The sequence below is a fragment of the Actinia tenebrosa genome, unplaced genomic scaffold, assembly GCF_029948245.1.
Source record: "Actinia tenebrosa isolate PJP-AT-01 unplaced genomic scaffold, QUT_ActTen_1.0 PGA_scaffold0__85_contigs__length_37466705, whole genome shotgun sequence".
Classification (NCBI taxonomy): Eukaryota; Metazoa; Cnidaria; class Anthozoa; order Actiniaria; family Actiniidae; genus Actinia; species Actinia tenebrosa.
Window position 1 is genome coordinate 34,891,105 of NW_028292569.1, and position 19,209 is coordinate 34,910,313.

Here is a 19,209-nt window from a genome sequence, read left to right on the forward strand (position 1 = left end):
TTGAAATGTGACGTCAATCGTATGGAAAACGACTTCCGGGTCCACCAACAAGAAGCAGTTCTATCTTATTTTTTCTATAGATAGGATAGGATTTGTTGTCTAAAGATCTGTTTCCGGTAGAGTTTAAATAATTGAAAAAAATTTCAAATTACTTTAGCGGTTATTGTCACGACTTTGTGCTTCGTTCGGGCTTCGGGTCAACCAAATAGTAAACTAATAGACATTAATTAGTAGAGAGCAAACCATAAAAACGTGAAAAAGTTAACTAACAAAATTGTACAAAATAGTGCAAAGTTTTGTAGGTCTATGGTCTACTGAGGTCTACTGAACTTAATAATTTTTGCAAATTTTGTGCAATTTCTTACAGTTTTTAACGGATTTATGGTTTGCCCTCTATTATAATGATTTGCTCAATATTTGTTTGTTTTTTTTCGATCTTTGAAGACAAAGCTTTGGTCAGGTTCTGCTCAGACAGGCAACCAACTCCAACTATTGCCAGGCTCAATTCAGTCAAACCTAACTATCCTGCTGGATGGCTTAATGGTGATATAATTCAAGCTACCCAAGTATTATTGCAGAATGTAAACCAGTCAATTGAGGGATTTCAGCGCCCAACCCTAGGAAGAGTAAGGAACTTTGATGTAGTTTCGGGAGAATTTATTCAGATTTTGCATACAGGGACTGATCACTGGGTATGTATTAGCAGTATAGGATGCTTACCTGGTGTTGTAAATCTTTATGATAGTCTCTACCATCATGCAATTAGCCAGGAAATAGAGGAGCAAGCAAATGACTTAATAGGTGGAAGACTAGTTAATTTAGAATTTGTACCAGTTCAGCAACAAAGTAATGGTAGCGACTGCGGAGCTTTTTCAGTTGCTTTTGCTACGTGTTTGGCTTTTGGTACTAACCCCAGTCATGTAACTTTTGATGTTGCTAAAATGCATCCCCATTTATTAGCTTCCCTTAAAGGTGGACAAATAAGCATGTTTCCAACTTTTTAATTCATTCTTTAGCAAAGAAAATTATTAGTGATAAGTAATAGTCAGTAATATGACATAAATATTATAATAAATAATTTTTAATAAATAACCAAAAGCAAAAAGCTGATAATCAAAATAAATACTTCATTTAAGCGATTTAAATCAGACATCTTTTCATTGGAACTCAGTGAATAAAATGTAAAAATGTTTGTGTCTGAACTGTCCAGCATTATCAGCTTCTTACTTTAGGCTCAGTCAAAACAGATTAATTCTGCTTTGAGAAATACACCAACATATTAAAATCTTTTCTTTCGAGATTCAATCTACATCTCTTATTATGAAATCTAGTGACAATATTAAAATAAGCAGGAACCCATGTTCAGGGAAATGGTGTATCAGGGAAGAAACAGTAACATGACAATGAGTCATACATAGAGCAATATTTCTAGCAATAAAATTAATTAATAAACATTTCAGTTGCTATTGAATATTATTAGACCTCTGTTTACCTTTGGCATAATATTTTTCAATTTCTCTCTGGCTAAAAAATTGTTAGTTGAATCAAAATCAGTATTCATGTGTTAGCCACAGTTATCTTCTTAGCACATAATCTCAGATGAAAAATTAGGCCATAGGTAAAGAGTTATTTTCACTTTCTTTTTCCTTCATGCCCTTTTTCATATCAAAATTTAATTTTTAAGATTGTTTGTCCCCTCCATATTTGGACTTGTTGAAGAACGTGAATAAAATTGTTGCTTTATTTCTAGTGAAATAGTAATTGTGATTTTAGTGTTTTGTGCCTGTCGCAATGTAATAATGATTTCTCCTGGTATAATGTTATTATAGAAAAAACTTTAAACATTGTTACCACCCCTGCTTTTTATGAAAAATGTACTACTCAAATGGCACTATGGAAGGACAAAAATTAACAAGTGCAGAGCAAACCCTTAAAATGCGGTCAATGATTGGTACCTGGAATTCAGGTGACCCATTCTGGTTGCTGCTTACAAAGTTTGTGGGCAGTGTTCCTTCCAGAATAGTGTATTTTCGCCGCAGTAGACCAATCACTCTTTCGACGTGTATCCTAACACTGGCTATCCCCCTTGAATGTTCAACGTCAATGGGATCTAACTGGGCTTTCCCTTTGGTAAATGCTGGAATTACCAGTTTTCCATGCTTTAAACCAACACTTTCTGTGATGGTAAATCCCCGATCAGCCATGACTGTATCCCCTGGGGTCAACTTATCTAAGAATCCACAATTCTCAGTTAAATATTTATCTGAGGTGCGGCCACCCCAAGCTTCAGAAACAAAGCAAATTGTACCTTGGGGAGTGATACCAATAAGGATCTTTATGGTGTTGTGGCGCTTATAAGATGAGAACGTTTGAGCTCTGGCCATAAGATTTGTTGGTTTTTCAATAAAAACTTCAAAGCAATCGATTATGACAGTTACTTTGCGCCTAAATGTATATTGAAAGCACATTGGCATAGTTTTCCACAACTGTTCCCTTTCAGGCCAAATGGATAAAGCAGGACAACCTAGAATCCATTGCCAATATCCAAGAGGTAAATATTCTTGATACACTTGACAGGGACACCACGAAACGATACGCTAGGTCTTGAAAGGGAACGTTTAGTCTCAGCTTCATCAGTACCAGCACAAATTCTTGAAATCTATTAAGAACTGTAGATTTCCGTTGAACATGTGGCGCGACATGCTCAAACACCACCGTCAGGACTTCATAGGAAGGTAGTCCTGTGTAAAATCGAACTTTATCAGCTGTATCGAAGAATTCTCTGTCCGGAGCTTGATATGCAGATTTTAAAAACATGTATTCAAATTCATCTGTCTGTGTGTCAGCGTTCTGTGAACCTTCAAAATAAGTTAAGTCTAAGTCCATCTGTGTTGACTCGTCCTTGAAAGTCACTACGGGTGTCTGGGTGCTCTTGTCGAGTATTTCTTCACGCTCATCATTCGCACTGCTGCAAGAAGGCTCAATATTAAAACATGAATTACTCTGTGTTTCGGTAGAAAACTCGATATCTTGGACAGCACTCCCAATTTGATTCAAGTCCTTCTTTTTCCTCTCGACTCCAAGTTGCTGATGTTCTATGATTCGCTTCCTGCGCTCTCTTGCCCTTTCAGCTCGTTCTGTCTTAGCTTTCGCTGCTTCCTTCAGATCTTCTTCCTGACTTTCCTTTTTTCCAAGGTTAATAGGTGGAACCCAATCAATATTATATCTGTCCCAGACTTTTGCAGGCTTTCCAGAGACAAAGTGAAGACCACAAACACGTTCGGTTTCAAGAACCCTCTTCGCGTCAGTATCGCCTCGACTGATGGCCGAAATCCAAAGCCTTCTCCGCTCTCGTGTCATCTCTTCGTGCTCTTCGCCTTGATTCGATATCACTTTAGGTATTGAAGAAAAGGAAACTTTTTTCTTACCGCTCTTTGAACCGCAACCAACTACGATACAATGCACCATGTTCAGTGAAAAGTTCACACATATCTCTCTGTCGCGTCTGTTTGTTTACTATCGAGGGGCACAAAGATGGCGGATAGCAACCGTTGTCAAGACCGGTGTCACGTGGGTGAAAGCCAAGACTATGGGAAATTCAAGGCAGAGTGCAAACTATGTGCACTTAGAAAACTCATTAATAATTCATGAAGAAAACACAATAGAAATCATGACCATGAAGGTGATTTTATATCTGATAAAGATTCGTCTTCATTTGCATAAACTTTAACTTGGATTTTCTCTATCAAACTTGGTTCATTTCGTAAAAAAATCGGTACACAATGAGAACAAACATCATAAGTTTTCTAAGCCGTTCAATAATCTCGCAGATCGTGGTTTATCGGGTCTAAAACCACTCGGCTGCGCCTCGTGTTTCATACCCGATAAAACACTCCTGCTCGTTTATTAAACATTACTTATTTCAATAAAGTTAGTCACCAAAAACCTAGAAAACTGAGATCACTGAGCACCATGGGAAACTTTTCATATCAAAAAAGCATATATATACAAAGCTTTTTTAATACAAACTGCAGCTCGATGATGCTCAGAAGAGGTGAGACTGTAACCGGTAAAATATTCGCAAGTCCATGAACAGTTATCAAGCGGTTGAACGTGTAAAATGAATCTACCTATAATCCTCGTTAGCCTCAGCTTTATAGCTTTTCAGGTGACTAACTTTATTGAAATAAGTGTATCCGATCCGTGAAATAGCATAAAAACTAAATAACACCAAAAACATCTATTTCTTTTGTTTTCCATTGTTTCATTAGTGCTAATAAGCCTGAAGCGAGATGACGTTTTACCACCGACTCTATACCATAATAGTTTTTAAAATTCTTTCATATTAAAATTTTTGATTCCTTAGAGAATACAGGAACAATAGCCATAATTAAAGAACAAAAGCAATGTAAAAAGGATTATGGTCTAGAGACGGGGGTAAAACGTCATCTCGCTTCAGGCTTATTCGTACTAATTTGTTAGTACTTTTTTATGAATATGTGGTTTGCACTCTACTATATACAGTATAAGCACTAGGGAAGGGTGGGGTAAGTGAATGTCCCATAAAGGTTTGGTGTTTTGAAAGCCACTTTATAGACCCCTTGCAGCACGTCGTAATGCGACAATAGACTTCCAATTCTCAGGATATTGAAATTCTTTTGTTTTGTCCTCCAAAATTGAACTGTTATTCATTGAACTTTCACACTTACTTTAGCTATATTTACATATAGTACAGTTTACAGTTTTCATTAGACCTGATGATGTTGTCGAGATGACAGCGAAACGTTGTCTTTTACAACTAGTTTTCTTATTAAATTGTATTTTATTACCTTTATCAAAATTGAACTGCTTTGACGTCTGACATGCTAGGGGTCTATACGTTATGATTTTCCCCTACAAATGTCGCGCTTAACATGCTAACGACACGAATTGCTTCGTGTAAATCAACCGTACTGGCAACTTGCTTATGGCTTAATATCATTTTTCTATCTTCTCAGGTACCCTTGCTACTGAAGAATAGCTCTTCGGTCATTTCGTGTTTCTTTTGTAGTCTCCGGGAATCAAAGAACGAATACGGACGCCTTCCCAACTCGACCAAGGTGGTCAGTGCCGTGAATGACATACAGATTGAATTAAAAGACTTGCTCAGTAAAATCATAAAAGTTGGCGAGGCTATCAAACCAGTAAGTACGAAAATTACTAAATGTTTTTCTTCCGAATTCAAATGCAGATTAAACTCAGGGCATGGCTAACTCACAGATTGAATTGGAAATTTTAAAAAATGGAGAAAAAAGAAAAGGTAGTATGTCGTATGTTCTAATTACAGTATATCATTTTATTCTTCTAGGGAAGCAGATATACGACGAAATGTAAGACATGCCAAATCAACCTGACCAAAGGGAAGCGCAACCGAAACCAGATTGCACTTAGCCTGGCCATCGCTCTAGAAAGACTTCACGCCGCACTGAATATCATGAAGACAAACTTCTTTGCACTCAGAAGAGCTTGTCCACCTGCTCTTGTAGCAAATGGTCAAAGCGGCTAAGTTAGTCGATATACACGAACTATAGGTCTTTAAGACATCATAGTATCCAATACGATATTGGTATTATTAGGGGTATAAGTATCATTCATTAGATGAATGATCAAAATAGGTTCAAAGAGTCGAAATTTCATGACAAATGATAACTATTTAAGATTTGAAAATGAAATGAAAATTAGGATTTTCATTGCATGCATATTTATTACATGGTTTACAAAGATATATTTTAATTAATTGACTTTATTTGTAAAGGTCGCAGTTTTTATTGCGATTTTTGCAGATAGATATGAAGTAGTTACGTCAGTAACATTTATGTATGTACATTTATTAAGTACAAAAAGTTAAATAAAGTATTTAAAAATAACCTTAGTACTGTTTATTGAAGTTAACTTCCTGAATTGATTTTAAGCATGGATGTTATTTTGCGCCAAAGCCATGTTGGATGGAAGAATAGATTTTCCCCAAGTAGCCTCGAGTTCATGTGATTCAGAATGAGGTTACACTGGTTTAATATTTTCTCGGAAATAAACATGGCGCCGTTTGTTCAAAGACCGTTGCGTCTTCAAGATATTCTTTTCGCAATGAACTGGTGAGTAGCCTCCCTGAGGTATTTAACGAGGGACGAAAGGGAGAATTTCACTGTAAGCCTGTTCTGGGGATGCGAGATATAAATGAGAAATACTATATTTTCACCCGCGCCCGTGGAAAAGCTTTCTTTATACAATTATCCGTTCGTTCGTTCGTTCGTTCGTTCGTTCGTTCGTTCGTTCGTTCGTTCGTTCGTTCGTTCGTTCACTCTTTTATTGTGAATGAAAGGAGGTGTCAAATTGAAGAGAAGGCAACGAGTATCGTAAAACCATCATGAGTCAACCGTGAAACCCAAATAAGGAAATGAATTGCCCGACACTTGACCACGCAACACTCATCTGACACGGGATTGTCATAGGATCGATAACACAGCACCACCAGCATGTTATCTCTGTTTGCCGTTTGTTTGAACGATTTCATTTCAGTTATTGACTGATCTATTTTGCGCATCTATATCGATTTTGAATCCTCTGCCCTCCGAATAAACTTATTTCTCAAGCGTAACTGTTTTCATAAGATGATAAATAAATGGGGCATGCCGTGGGGCTCGCCATGGTGTACAAGCAGCATGCAAACTATGGTTTTTACATTGCGACAATTTAACAAACAGGGGGGACTCAAGAACTAACTTGTCATGCAAACCTTATGTTTTAAAGCGCCTTCATGTTTTGCATCCTCCATGGATATTCATTAATTGTTATTATTATTGTTATCATTATTATTATTATTATTATCATTATTATTATCAGTTAGAACATCATGTAACTAATAAACATCCAAGACTTCAAGATCTAGACGAGAATGCGCGCAATAAACAAATAGTAAACACGACTAAAGCTTTTATGAACTATTGCTGCTGCTAAACACTAAGAACCAAATCTGATAAAGGGCGCGATTAGTGTTGAGCCCAGCTCTGTTGTGCTAACCCCTTCCATGACAGCTATAAGGTTCTACTTCTTCGATAAATGTCATAGATAAAGCTACGTAAGTATAAATAGGCATTATCTGTAGGTTTAGATAGAAGTAGGTAACATTTTATTTCGTTGCGGAAGGGTTAGGCCATTCTATATTCAATGACCGCGTTTTTTATATGTTACATAATTTGGTGTATGGTATCACTATATATATCTTGTTTTCACTGAATCTGGGAAGTGTTCTCAAAATAGGTGTTTATTTTTGTCCTTACTATTACGAATCAAATAGAGAAATATTCCTTCCTCAAGAATCAAAAAGAGCGCACAGAAAAAAAAGTGCTTAAAATCGATACGTTTCTTCCAATCAAATAGAAAAATATCTCGCTTTCAGAAAAGCGCTCCAAAAAACGTGCTTGAAAACACGCACGCGCAACGACAAATATTTTCTTTATAGCTAGTACCATTCTACGAATCAATGGGAGAGATTTTCCGAAGAAGGCGCGGAAATGCTTGCGCGCGTTTGCAACAAATAATATTTGCTTCAAAATTAGTACTGTTCTACGAATCAAAGAGAGAGATTTTCCGTCTTCAAACCTTAAAATATAAGAAGACGCGGAAAAGACGGGGATTCATTTCCATAGTGACATATTTCAAGCAAAGTTAAAAATAGTATTTGTACAATAGTTTTTCACTGAGAATAGAAAATTGTCAAACAAAAAGCCAAACAAAAATCTAGAAAACAGGGGGAAAATGATCGTTGAATTGGGTTAGCTAAAACCTTGGACGAAAACAATTAATGTTACGGAAGTCTTCATTCGTTTTAACAATAAACCATTCAACAATAAATGGAGTGCTCTGCATGCGTTTGTTATAAATCTGGTGTCTATTCTGAATTGTTTTTGACGCAAATTAGTTCTAAATTATCTTAGTATGTAATTAGGAAAGATTGGACCATTTTGTGCATTCCCCAAAAAGAAAGCAGTTTTTTCAGCAATTTTTGTATTTTCAATTGGCTACAAATATAAAAGAATATGAAAAGAATATATATTATGTAAAATACGTCTAACGGAACTGCTAAGGAACGAGTTAACTAAGAAAGAAAAGAAAAGCGAAAGCAAAAATACAATATGCTAAGACACCATATGTTGAACAAGATATCGACTAAAACCACTAACACAATAATGACCAAAAAAGATTTTTTCTGCTAAAAATGGTAGGCAATTTCTGAGGATAACATGATCACATGCTAAAATTGATAATAAGATAAATAAATTGTTATTGAATTACACAGAATGGTTTTTGATGATTTTTGTTTTACGAGAAAATTTCATTTTTTAACTAATATGTTTTGTCAAAGCGAAAGAACGTGAAAATTCCTATGCCTTAGGTTAGGTACTTTTGTGAATTTTATAATTGATTCACATCTAGATTTTACTTGAGAAGAACAATCAGAAAAACCGAAATATTGACCGACACTTTCTACCTCAGCAGGAAGATCTATGCTTGTGGCATTGTTTCAGCAAAATATTTTCTAAGATGTAAACACATAGTACATTACATACAATTTGTAAAATTTCTCCTATCTTTTATATTTTTTTCGATGCATTTTTTACATAAACTCAGAGTATCTATGAACGAGCAAAAATGTAATATAGTAAATACATACCATGAAATTTTCTCCTAGTTTTTAAATATATTTTTCGATGTATTTTTTAACATAAACTGATAGTATGGAAATATGGAAATCACAAAAATTTTCGGCTGTAATTTTGAAGCTTGGAATCTGTGAAATTCATGGATCGAATTCCATTATATATGCCATACTATATTCATATTATTGTATTTTTTTCGAAAGAATAAGAATCAAAAGCTGTTAGCGATAAAAGGGAATAAGTAAACATCCTCGTATTGGGGGAGTTTTCCCTCGTGAAAAATACGCTGAATATCAATGGTAAATCTAAGGGAACGGTGATTTTTTCATTTGTTTTGGACTTTTTAGCTGAACTGAAGCCTAGTGAAAAGGCCAGTGGATTATTCTCTGGGGTATTTAGATACTACATCCTCACAATAATTTTTTTCTAATTTTGGAAGAAAAATAATAAAATTCCCGACTCCTGCAAGAAAAACAGGTGGCCAAATTGTGAAATAATTTGAATAGAATAAAATGCTTTTGAGCTAAGAATTGATAGGACTTAAAGCATATTTTTGAAATATTTTAACTACTATTTTAACTACTATGACTTTCAAGGAAAATAAGGTGATTTTTAGTATTGAATGCACGTTTTTTTTCATGCCTGGTATATTGTTGTTGCCTCCTAGCAATCAGTCAAAAAAAAAAAAAAAAAAAACACCCAAAGCACCTGTGTCATACCGGAAGTAATTGTTTTCCCCTTGATGCGGGGGGACCCTCCGTCCAAAACCGCACATCCCTCCTTAGTAGTGATAATAGCTACTGTAAAAACTGAATCTGACAACATTTAGTGTATCGGAATGCTTAACTTAGAACATGAGCCCAACAACAGGAAACATAAAAGATATATAAAGATGGGTAGAAAAATGGTAAGACACCATTTGAATTGGAGAAAACTTCAAGAAGTGTACTTTACAAACGAGGAAAGAGTCTATCATGAAAAGTAAGTATGTCTTATTGAGCATTTCATTGTATTGACTTAAAAATTAAGTAGAATCTATCGATTCCAAAACAAAGTACAAATGTTCTATTTTTTGGGATGAATCTAAACTGGCGTTTTTAGTCCTTCGCCGTAGTTAAGAAATGAAGAACTACGGCGAAGGACTAAAAACGCCAGTACAATTTCAATTTTGTTAAAAATTATGTTTAAGTTCTTATTTGGCAATTGGATGAAGAATCTTCATTTCTTAACTACGGCGAAGGACTAAAAACGCCAGTACAATTTCAAATTTTGTAAAAATTATGTTTAAGTTCTTATTTGGCAAATGGAAATGTTAATGTTACCGACACTTTATAGTACTCTCATTTGACGAGGTCGGAAATAACGTAACTGCCAAATACACAACATAGTAGTAATGTAGAAGAATACAAAAGTAAATGGTTGATGGAAATATTTCCCTTCATTTTTCAGAATTCCTTACAGTGTTGATAACGATCATCCTAGCTTTCTTCATTCAACAATGTCCAGGACAGTCATGTCAGGATTCGAGCCCCAATTCCAATCTACCTATACAGATAAAAATCTGCTACGAGGAACTTTACAAAAAGGCCAGCTTCCTGATCAGTAATACTCTGTTTGCACACAAGAGACTGGTAAGTCGCTTAAAGAGTTTTGAATTCAAAATCAAAAATGAGCACTAGATCTTTTTTTTCACCTAATAAATATGAGACAGATTCTCAGAATAATTTCTAAAATCCTTTGGCAAAATTTCAAGCATATATACCGAGGTATTAATATATTTTGATATGTCAATCTCTTGAATATTTTTAGTTCAATCTTTCGAAAAGTTAAAAGACTTTGAAATAAAAAATCCACCGATTGATGCCAATACGTGATCAAAATTTATCATTTACCGGGTGTTGATTGCAAATCAAGTTTAATTCGTTTCTAAATACATAATTATACTATCCATTCTAGTAAATTTCGTAGTTTTATAGAGAATGTTTTAATCTGATTTTCCTCATGCATTGCGTTATAGACATCGACATATAACATCAATGGATACGCACCATGCTTTGCAAATCTGAACATCAAGAAAGCATTGTTGAAAGGAATGAAGTTAACTAACAAGAATTTGACAGTAAGTACCTGAGATTTATTCGATCCCTGTACACCGCACAACATGCGAGTAAAGCTTGTTAATTAGATCTCTCTCTTGATTTGAGTGATTTTCTTCGGTTTTTCTCGACCTGTGACATGGCGCAGAATGCCTATTGTTTTACGGACATATTCAAATTAGGCGCGCTGAAACAAAAGCATCCCAATAGCGCATTGTTATTGGTTATTGCCGTCACGTGAACTGCATATGACTCAAACAGAATATTTAGTATCTTGTCAATCATCTCATGATTGACAAGATTCTTGTACTTTTATGGCATAGGGTATCTTAATACGAATACGTATCGAATACGGCATCTTATAGTTTACTCGTTGCCAAGAAACTATAAACAATCCAAACAACACTTATGATTCTAGTGATTCATACTATCTACTAATCTATAAGATTAGACTCATACTGGAATACGGCATCTTATAGTTTACTCTGCTAAGAAACTATAAACAATCCGAACAACACTGATGGTTCTAGTGATTCATAGATCTAGTAATCTATAAGATTAGACTCATACTCCAATACGGCATCTCATAGTTTATTCGTTGCCAAGAAACTATAAACAAATGAATCCAAACAACACTCATGATTCTAGTGATTCATACTATCTAGTAATCTATAAGATTAGACTCATACTGGAATACGGCATCTTATAGTTTACTCGTTGCCAAGAAACTATAAACAATCCAAACAGCATTCATGATTCTAGTGATTCATAGATCTACTAAGAGTAAACTCATACTGGAATACGGCATCTTATAGTTTACTCGTTGCAAAGAAACTATAAACAAATGAATCCAAGCAGCACTCATGATTCTAGTGATTCATAGATCTACTAAGAGTAAACTCATACTAGAGATTTCCGATTTAGCGGATTATAGGCGGAATAGGCATATACTAACGGAATAGGTACATCGCGTAGCTGATGCGTTGTGAATTCAGTCAAACCGTTGAATAGGTGCCGTAAACTAAATCAAACTAACTTCTGAATCGTCTTTGTATTTATATAGGGTATTTTTTTTCCGATTTCTCGTCAACGAGCATCCCTATCCTCTTTATCCTGAAGGACCTCTCAATCCCTGGGCCCCGAGCTTCACTGCATGTTAATCGTAGCTACCAAGAAATGAGTCTGACTTTCCACTTAATGACAAGAAAACTATTTTAATAATTTGTAGTCAGCTACAAGACAATAATACTGAATATTCCATTCTTCATCAGACAGATACAAAACGTAATTGCTACAATTAAGACAAATAAATATTCTAGTCTTCATCAGACAGATATCATGTTAGCATGTACATATACGTACAAAACGTAACTGCCACAAAAGACAAATAAATATTCTAGTCTTCGTTAGAAGACACCAAACCATGAATAGCCCTCCAGCTTGCCAAAGCTTTCTTATGCTCTCGAGCAGCAGTTTGAGCTGACTCGAGAACACCAGGGATTGCATCCAGCAAGCGGTCAAGTCTATCCTCTCTCATCACTTTTTGTCTTTTGCTAGACTTGTTCTGCGGCTTCACTGAAGTTCTTTTCCTAAGATAAAAACAACACATGAAAACCACGTCTTACAAGCCATATTTAAGAATTTGAGCACAAATTATTACAAAATATTAAATTATTATCGAATTACCTATCTTCCTCTTTCTCAAGTTCCCTTCTATTGTTGATCTTCTTGAGAATTTCTGTCGAGTCGTCATGCTGTAGGTTTTTGTCATCCACGTCAACCACATACTTCGTTTCCCTAGTATTAATAGCCTTACAAATTTCTGCAATTTCTTGTTTAGCACTTTCCTCGCTGCTAGATTGAGAAGACTCGTATTCATCATCAATTATTTTTGATGTTGATGGTGTTTCCCGCTGCGTTTTGTCTGTTGACGCGGTATCGTCATTCCTATAAGAATAATTTTATATTATTATTCTTTTAACTTACGGAAAGCACTTTGCACCTGTTTAATAATTGATTGTACCTTGTAAGTAGAGCGTTGTTGAGCAGTTTAGAAGCTCGTTTTCTTAGGTGCTCTTGTAAAGCCTTGCAAGCGGACTTATCCTCGACCAAATACTGGTCTCCTGCTTCTCCCATCACTTCTGCGTGTCGTCTCATGTAGCTCAACACGCTTTTCCTCTCTCTCCCACATGTATTTACAGCCTGAAGAATGAGAATATCCTCCAGTTCTGTATAATTTCTTCTTGCTTTTCTTTGTTTTTTCACGTTTTCCATCGTGTTCAATGTTCTTGTACGAATGATGAAAAGAGTGCCTTGCTAGCAAACGTGCCCACGTGCGCTAAGTGTGAATGTTATCAACCTTCTTGTGTTTCCTAATTATGTTTGTGTTTTGTTTCCTAATTATGTTAATAATAATGCATACATTCTAAGTGCACGCACGCTTTGACAAGTTGTAGCAAATTATTTGCATATCTTCGCCTTTGTAAAAGTTTATAGGTATTTATTAAGTTCAAAACAAGTAATGGATGTTCCTCCTTTCCCAACCTTTGTTGTGATGACGCTGTTGTCTGTGGTTACAGTTGTAAAACTTGTGCTCCAAAGATCACCACGCCTAGTTCCTCTATTTCCTACCCATGTTATAGGGAATCTGCTCATAGCACTTCTTATGCTGGTCTCTATAGTACCAACAGGGAGATTTAACCTCTTAGCCCGACTTCTTGGCAATCAGCTTCTTCACCGCCAAAACAATGGCATCGATATTTATCGTTTAGTACGGAGCTACCCACGCGTTTTTTGTACATGACCGGGGAAACACCTGAATCCTTTGATGCTATTATACGAAGAATAGCCGTAGACGTTACTCTTCCAAGACATACACCTCGAGTACCAGCAACTAATAGACGAAGAGCTTGCAAACTTGACGTCACAAACAGATTCCTCATGGTGGTTATGTGGCTAAGGCAATACCCGAAACTGTACGTCCTCGCATTCATCTTTAGAATAAGCAAAAGTACCGTTGCTGAAGAAATCTATCATATCGTTCCAATTCTGTTTGTCCGCTATCAAACTTTTATCACATGGCACTCTCTAAGGGTTTGGAGTAACTTTCTGGACAATCTGCCACATTTTTCAAACGCTGTAGGTATGATAGACGCCACGACAAACAGAATTCAAAGACCATCTGGCCCAAGACAAGCAGAGTTTTATAGAGGCGACAAGTAATACCACTTTATAAGTACGCAAATAGTAATCGATGCAGACGGATTGATAGTACTACTTGTAGCTGGGTATGTTTGTAGACTTGTCTAAGTTTAAGATAGTGATGAATGGATGGATGGATGGATGGATGGATGGATGGATGGATGGATGGATGGATGGATGGATGGATGGATGGATGGATGGATGGATGAGTGAATGAGTGAATGAGTGAATGAGTGAATGAATGAATGATTATGATGGTCATAACGATATGGTTTACCCTGACACATTTGTTTACTACTGAAAGATAAATGCATACATTTTTCAGTTTTCCAGGGCGTATGAACGATGCAGAAACATTCAGACGACTTCCTGCTATAGGACACAGGAGAATAAGAAATCTTCCACAACGAGCAAGGCTGCTTGCTGATGGGGGATATGCTAACCGCACTCCTCTCATTACACCAAGACGTATTGCCCACAACAGAAGACAGCGAGATGCTAACAGGGCCCTGAGATCACTTCGTATCCGAGTGGAGCACACTATTGGTTCTCTTAAAGTATATTCGGCTTCCTCAGACATCATTCGTCACATGAGACCGTTCCAATCCATCGTAGTAGCAACCTGTGGATTTCTTGCAAATCGAAGGAGACTAATTCTTAGAGGACTGTAGGAAAGGGAATATCAACTCGTTTCTTTACATAGACTGATTTCCCCCTAACGATACAATTTGTGGAATATTCGAGAAACTTTGATAACGTTTCGTCAACCTCTTTCTTTCCAAAGACTTTGCTTACAAGTGTAACTTGGATTTTTCATTGTAGATTTGAGAACACTGAAGTATGAAGGCCGATTTACACAGTACAACGTTTGCTTACGAGTGTCGCATGCAATCTGCTTACGCCATCCTTACAACATGGCTACCACTGTCGTATGCGATTGTTGTAGGGTTTTAAATAATGTCTTAAAATCCTCAGTGGTAGCCGTGTTGTAAGGATGGCGTATGCAGATTGCATTAACAATTTTAGTCGATATAATACATGTTCGTCAGCAAAAATAATTTGTTTATTTGTTTGTTGAGTATAGACTGATTGTGTACTCATATCAACAAACCGTATTTTAGTTCAAAAAGGTCATATAAAACAGTACCAGTTCAGAATATGAAGTAAAAAAATAGTGCTCGTTAAGCAATAGAAAACAAAAAATTTACTGAGTTAACCTATATTCTGGGTAGCATGAGTATCAGGCTCTCCGGGAGAGGGGAAAGAGAGAGCCGGCTTCCTTCCCTTCTCTCCCCCTCCCCCTCGGAAGGCCTGATACTCAGGCTATATTCCGGGTGGATTAATGAGCGTGGAATATACTGTCGCTAATCCGCTAAATCGGAAATCTCTACTCCAATACGGCATCGTATAGTTTACTCGTTGTCAAGAAACTATAAACAAATGAATCCAAACAGCACTCATGATCTCTAGTGATTCACAGATCTAGTAAGAGTAAACTCATACTGGAATACGGCATCTTATAGTTTATTCGTTGCCAAGAAACTATAAACAAATGAATCCAAACAGCACTCATGATTCTAGTGATTCATAGATCTACTAAGAGTAAACTCATACTCGAATACGGCATCGCATAGTTTATTCGTTGCCAAGAAACTATAAACAGTCCAAACAACACTCATGATTCTAGTGATTCATACTATCTAGTAATCTATAAGATTAGACTCATACTCGAATACGGCATCTTATAGTTCATTCGATGTCAAGAAACTATAAACAAATGAATCAAAAACATCACTCATGATTCTGCTGGTTCTTTAGCGAAAATGTACATATGGATCACTTGAGGCAGTGAGGAGACGGAGCTTAGTTCTCTTTTCTATGAATAATAATGAACCATGTTCACCAAAATCCTCATTAAAATCTTTAGATGAAAATGGATACTATTAAACAAAATAGTTTAATAATGATTTTGGGCTTGTTGCTGAATATACAAGAGATTCTTTAATATTCAGGTCGCAAGCGTCAACATTTCTTCATATGAGACAAGTAAATTTTAGTTCAAAAGTTGCCTACATATAAAATTTCTTAAAAATTACCGGTTTTCGAAGGCAAATGGATACTATTTATGTCCTTCTAATTTCTGTTTTTTAACTGTGAAGTATTACTTTGATATTTCAACTTTAGTTTTCAAGTCGCAAGCCCGGTATTTTGTAAACGCAAGTCCAAGAAAAGTTGTCTTGTATTAACGTGTCTGTCGCAAAATTGACTCATTCTTTTGTAAATCGAGTCAAAATTTTCAAACTTCCCGCGCGCTTCAGTGATTACGAGCGTATGCAAATGAGGCGGCAAAGGCAATATGTCCGGGCATTCTGCGCCATGGTTAGTCGTGCCCTAAATTTGATTTGCCCAGAGGTTGTTTCAGTGTTTGATCTGTGAGTCGGCTATTCCTTGACTTTGATCAGCCCAGTTTTCGATAAAATTTGAATGTTTGAATTACCTTTCTAAATGTGATGGAATCCTGAAACACACTTTGGACCGATCTAACTCACATGACGTGCATGTAATCTCGAGTGGTTTTTCCTTCTAATTTTTGAATATCTAAATCACTAACAAATAAGAGAAAACTCAAAGGGCTTGGCTTGGTATTTCAGCTTGTTTTACCACCTCCTCATATCCGATAGATTGGACCAGGAATTCCTTTTTTTCCGATAAGGATTTGCGCAACTTTAAATTTTGTGCCTCGCCTGCGCCGGCGATGGAGAGGTGTTTAGTCGAAACTTTGATCATTTGCTCGTGTTATATAAAAAATATCTGGATTAGGTTTTAGGTAAACTAAAATTTTCTACTGGCTTTTTAACATTAAAAAAAAAAAAAAAAAAATCAAAACGGTGCAAAGAGTATACGGCTCAACACAAATAGATTGTGGAGAAAGTTCTCTCTCAGGGTCCCACATTGATCCTTATGATAAATGTTTAGGCTGATTTAAATGATGGTATTTGACCTTCCTTTAGAGATTTCAGTTAGCTAATGTCATGATTTGTTCCGCCACAGACGTCTCAGTCACTCAAGTTAAACAAGGACTTACTGAATGCGTTAATCACCACCCTGAAATCGAATTCCGCCAAGGTCAGTGGCACGCTTCCTCTTATTAAGACGGTTCTTAAGGATTCTATGGCAATGACCAACCTATTGGATGCGGTTCTTAATAAGGTAAGTACTAAGCTCAGCTATTTTATTCAGCCCTGAAACAACCGATTCTAAGACGAGAAAAGTTAACTCAAATTTAGCGTGTTGGATGTTGGTTGAAAGAAGAAAACCTAACCTCGCCTAACCTCGTATTCAAGTGCTTGAGGATAAATTTATGCGGGTTAAACGAAGGTTTACCCAATGTTAGCCCATTTCAGACCACGTGTTACTTTCTAGAGAAAAAGATTTTTTGTTTGAACTATATCCATATTCATGTTTATCATATGACCCGTATCTTCCCGGGCGCGCGCTATTAGAAAAAAACCCGGGAAAATGGCGTGAGCAGGGCCGTACGGCTTTGAGCGAGCAGGGCCGTACGAATCTGTACGGCCCTGCTCGAATCCTGCGACCATATTGACATAATTTGCAACTTTTGAAATATTTTTTAAATTTAGAGTCATATGATAAAATGCTTATTGACTGAGTTAGGTCGGGCCGTACGGGAAAATATTTGGCTCTCTGTCATTTGTACGGACCTCCGCGCTGCGCTCGGTCCGTACGGCTTCACCTCGAGCCATGCAAATATTTTCCCGCACGGTTCTCCCACTTAGTCAATAAGTACATAGTATTCTCATGTATTATGTGAAAAAAAAGTTATTATTGGGAATGTAGTGGTCTGTTATGGGAAAACATGGCACCAAGACAAAACAGGTACTTAAATCTATTCGTAGTAAATTAAATAACTAGCAAGATAAAATCCTGGTTTTCTTCTAATTTAAGGTCCAAAGACTGCAACACCAAAGTGGCAGGACAACCGCAACAACGACAGCATCAGGCATGCGCACGCCTATCAAGTCCGCTGCCCAGCTAATGACACCCAACCAGATTGTCAGAGACATTATCTGCCGGATTGAGAGACTTAATGCATTCGCTTTGGAAATGCAAATAACGTTTTTTAACATGTCAAGGTCTAGTTTTTAAAAGATACATATAATGTATCAAAATGTCATATTATAATAATAGGAGATAAGTTTTGCTGTATCAGCAAATTATATTACTTTATTTTTGATTTTTTGTTAGAACTTAGTTTATTATTGTAACTTTTCTCAGTTATATTATTGATATTAGTCATTGATTGTTCTTTATCTATTAATATTTAACTTAAAATTCAATTTTCGGAAACGAGTTATGTGAATACGGCCAATGCTGCAAAAAAACAAAAAAACAAAAAAAACAAAAGAAAACAAAAGAAAACAAAAGAAAACAAAAACAAAAACAAAAAACAACAAAAAAACAACAAAAAGACGAGGACTCGAACCTATGAACCTTGGCGATGCTTAAAAGACAACGTCAAATAGTATTAAATTATTGATAACTATTTATAAGTTAACAATTTTTGACTAAATACTTTTGATTCTTAGAATTTCGTCAGGCCTTAATATTCCAAATAATATATCGTTATAAATTACATTTACTATTAGTTATAATCTAAAGAAAAATAGTTGATATTTATTGCATATGATTAAGCTAAATATTGGTATAAGCTTTTCTTATCATTATTAAAGCTAGAAGAAAAATGTACTAGAAACATTTTGCATTAAAGCATTTACTCAGATTTCTCTTGTATTGACTGTAATAACTAATAACAGCTAAGACGGAAAAAAAAAAAAAAAAAAAAAAAAAAAAATCACGAAAATATTTTAAAAACACAATAATAAAATGTAGTGAATGTAATAATGTTAGTAGTTTTAGACAAATAAAGTTGAATTTAGTCGCAAATGAGGATTTCTTGGGGTATTCTTGTGATGTTATTCCAATTGTTTCCATTATAATGTTATTTTTAATTATTTCTTTCTCTACCTACATAAATAAGTATTGAGAAAGTAAAACAATACGATTAAAGAAGCATACAGTCACATATTTCATAAAACATTAAAAAATATATGAAAAAATCAATAGTGCGGGGCTGAGTAAAATGTCACTCGAAAAAATCTTTGTAAAAAACTGGAAAAAAACTTTTCATTAAATAT

General features: G+C 35.8%; 4 protein-coding genes across 4 annotated transcripts; 1 reads left to right on the forward strand and 3 right to left on the reverse strand.

Moving 5' to 3' along the window:
- Positions 1 to 1,877: 1,877 nt before the first annotated feature.
- LOC148914160 (uncharacterized) lies at positions 1,878 to 2,474 on the reverse strand. Its single transcript, XM_089026531.1, has one exon. The coding sequence runs from the start codon at positions 2,472 to 2,474 to the stop codon at positions 1,878 to 1,880; it is 597 nt and encodes a 198-aa protein (XP_088882657.1).
- Positions 2,475 to 2,496: 22 nt separating this feature from the next.
- LOC148914161 (uncharacterized) lies at positions 2,497 to 3,468 on the reverse strand. The gene has a single exon (XM_089026539.1). It carries the CDS (start codon positions 3,466 to 3,468, stop codon positions 2,497 to 2,499), a length of 972 nt encoding a protein of 323 aa, XP_088882665.1.
- A 66-nt stretch (positions 3,469 to 3,534) lies between these two features.
- LOC116296812 (uncharacterized) lies at positions 3,535 to 5,610 on the forward strand. Its single transcript, XM_089026542.1, has 3 exons — positions 3,535 to 3,570; positions 4,998 to 5,183; positions 5,348 to 5,610. Exons 1-3 carry the CDS (start codon positions 3,535 to 3,537, stop codon positions 5,543 to 5,545), a joined length of 420 nt encoding a protein of 139 aa, XP_088882668.1. The 3' UTR covers positions 5,546 to 5,610.
- A 6,079-nt stretch (positions 5,611 to 11,689) lies between these two features.
- LOC148914162 (uncharacterized) lies at positions 11,690 to 14,073 on the reverse strand. The gene is made up of 3 exons (XM_089025350.1): positions 12,816 to 14,073; positions 12,479 to 12,739; positions 11,690 to 12,381 (listed from the first exon to the last, which is right to left on the reverse strand). Exons 1-3 carry the CDS (start codon positions 13,064 to 13,066, stop codon positions 12,189 to 12,191), a joined length of 705 nt encoding a protein of 234 aa, XP_088881476.1. The 5' UTR covers positions 13,067 to 14,073; the 3' UTR covers positions 11,690 to 12,188.
- Between the last annotated feature and the right edge of the window lie 5,136 nt (positions 14,074 to 19,209).

Coding starts and splice junctions, on each gene's coding strand:
- LOC116296812 (XM_089026542.1), top strand. CDS start 3,535: ATGGCGGATAGCAACCGTTGTCAAGACCGGTGTCAC. Junction 3,571..4,997: donor GTTGTCAAGACCGGTGTCAC/GTGGGTGAAAGC, acceptor CTATCTTCTCAG/GTACCCTTGCTACTGAAGAA. Junction 5,184..5,347: donor TTGGCGAGGCTATCAAACCA/GTAAGTACGAAA, acceptor TTATTCTTCTAG/GGAAGCAGATATACGACGAA.
- LOC148914160 (XM_089026531.1), bottom strand. CDS start 2,474: ATGCCAATGTGCTTTCAATATACATTTAGGCGCAAAGTAACTGTCATA.
- LOC148914162 (XM_089025350.1), bottom strand. CDS start 13,066: ATGGAAAACGTGAAAAAACAAAGAAAAGCAAGAAGAAATTATACAGAA. Junction 12,740..12,815: donor AACAACGCTCTACTTACAAG/GTACAATCAATT, acceptor TTATTCTTATAG/GAATGACGATACCGCGTCAA. Junction 12,382..12,478: donor CTTGAGAAAGAGGAAGATAG/GTAATTCGATAA, acceptor TTTTTATCTTAG/GAAAAGAACTTCAGTGAAGC.
- LOC148914161 (XM_089026539.1), bottom strand. CDS start 3,468: ATGGTGCATTGTATCGTAGTTGGTTGCGGTTCAAAGAGCGGTAAGAAA.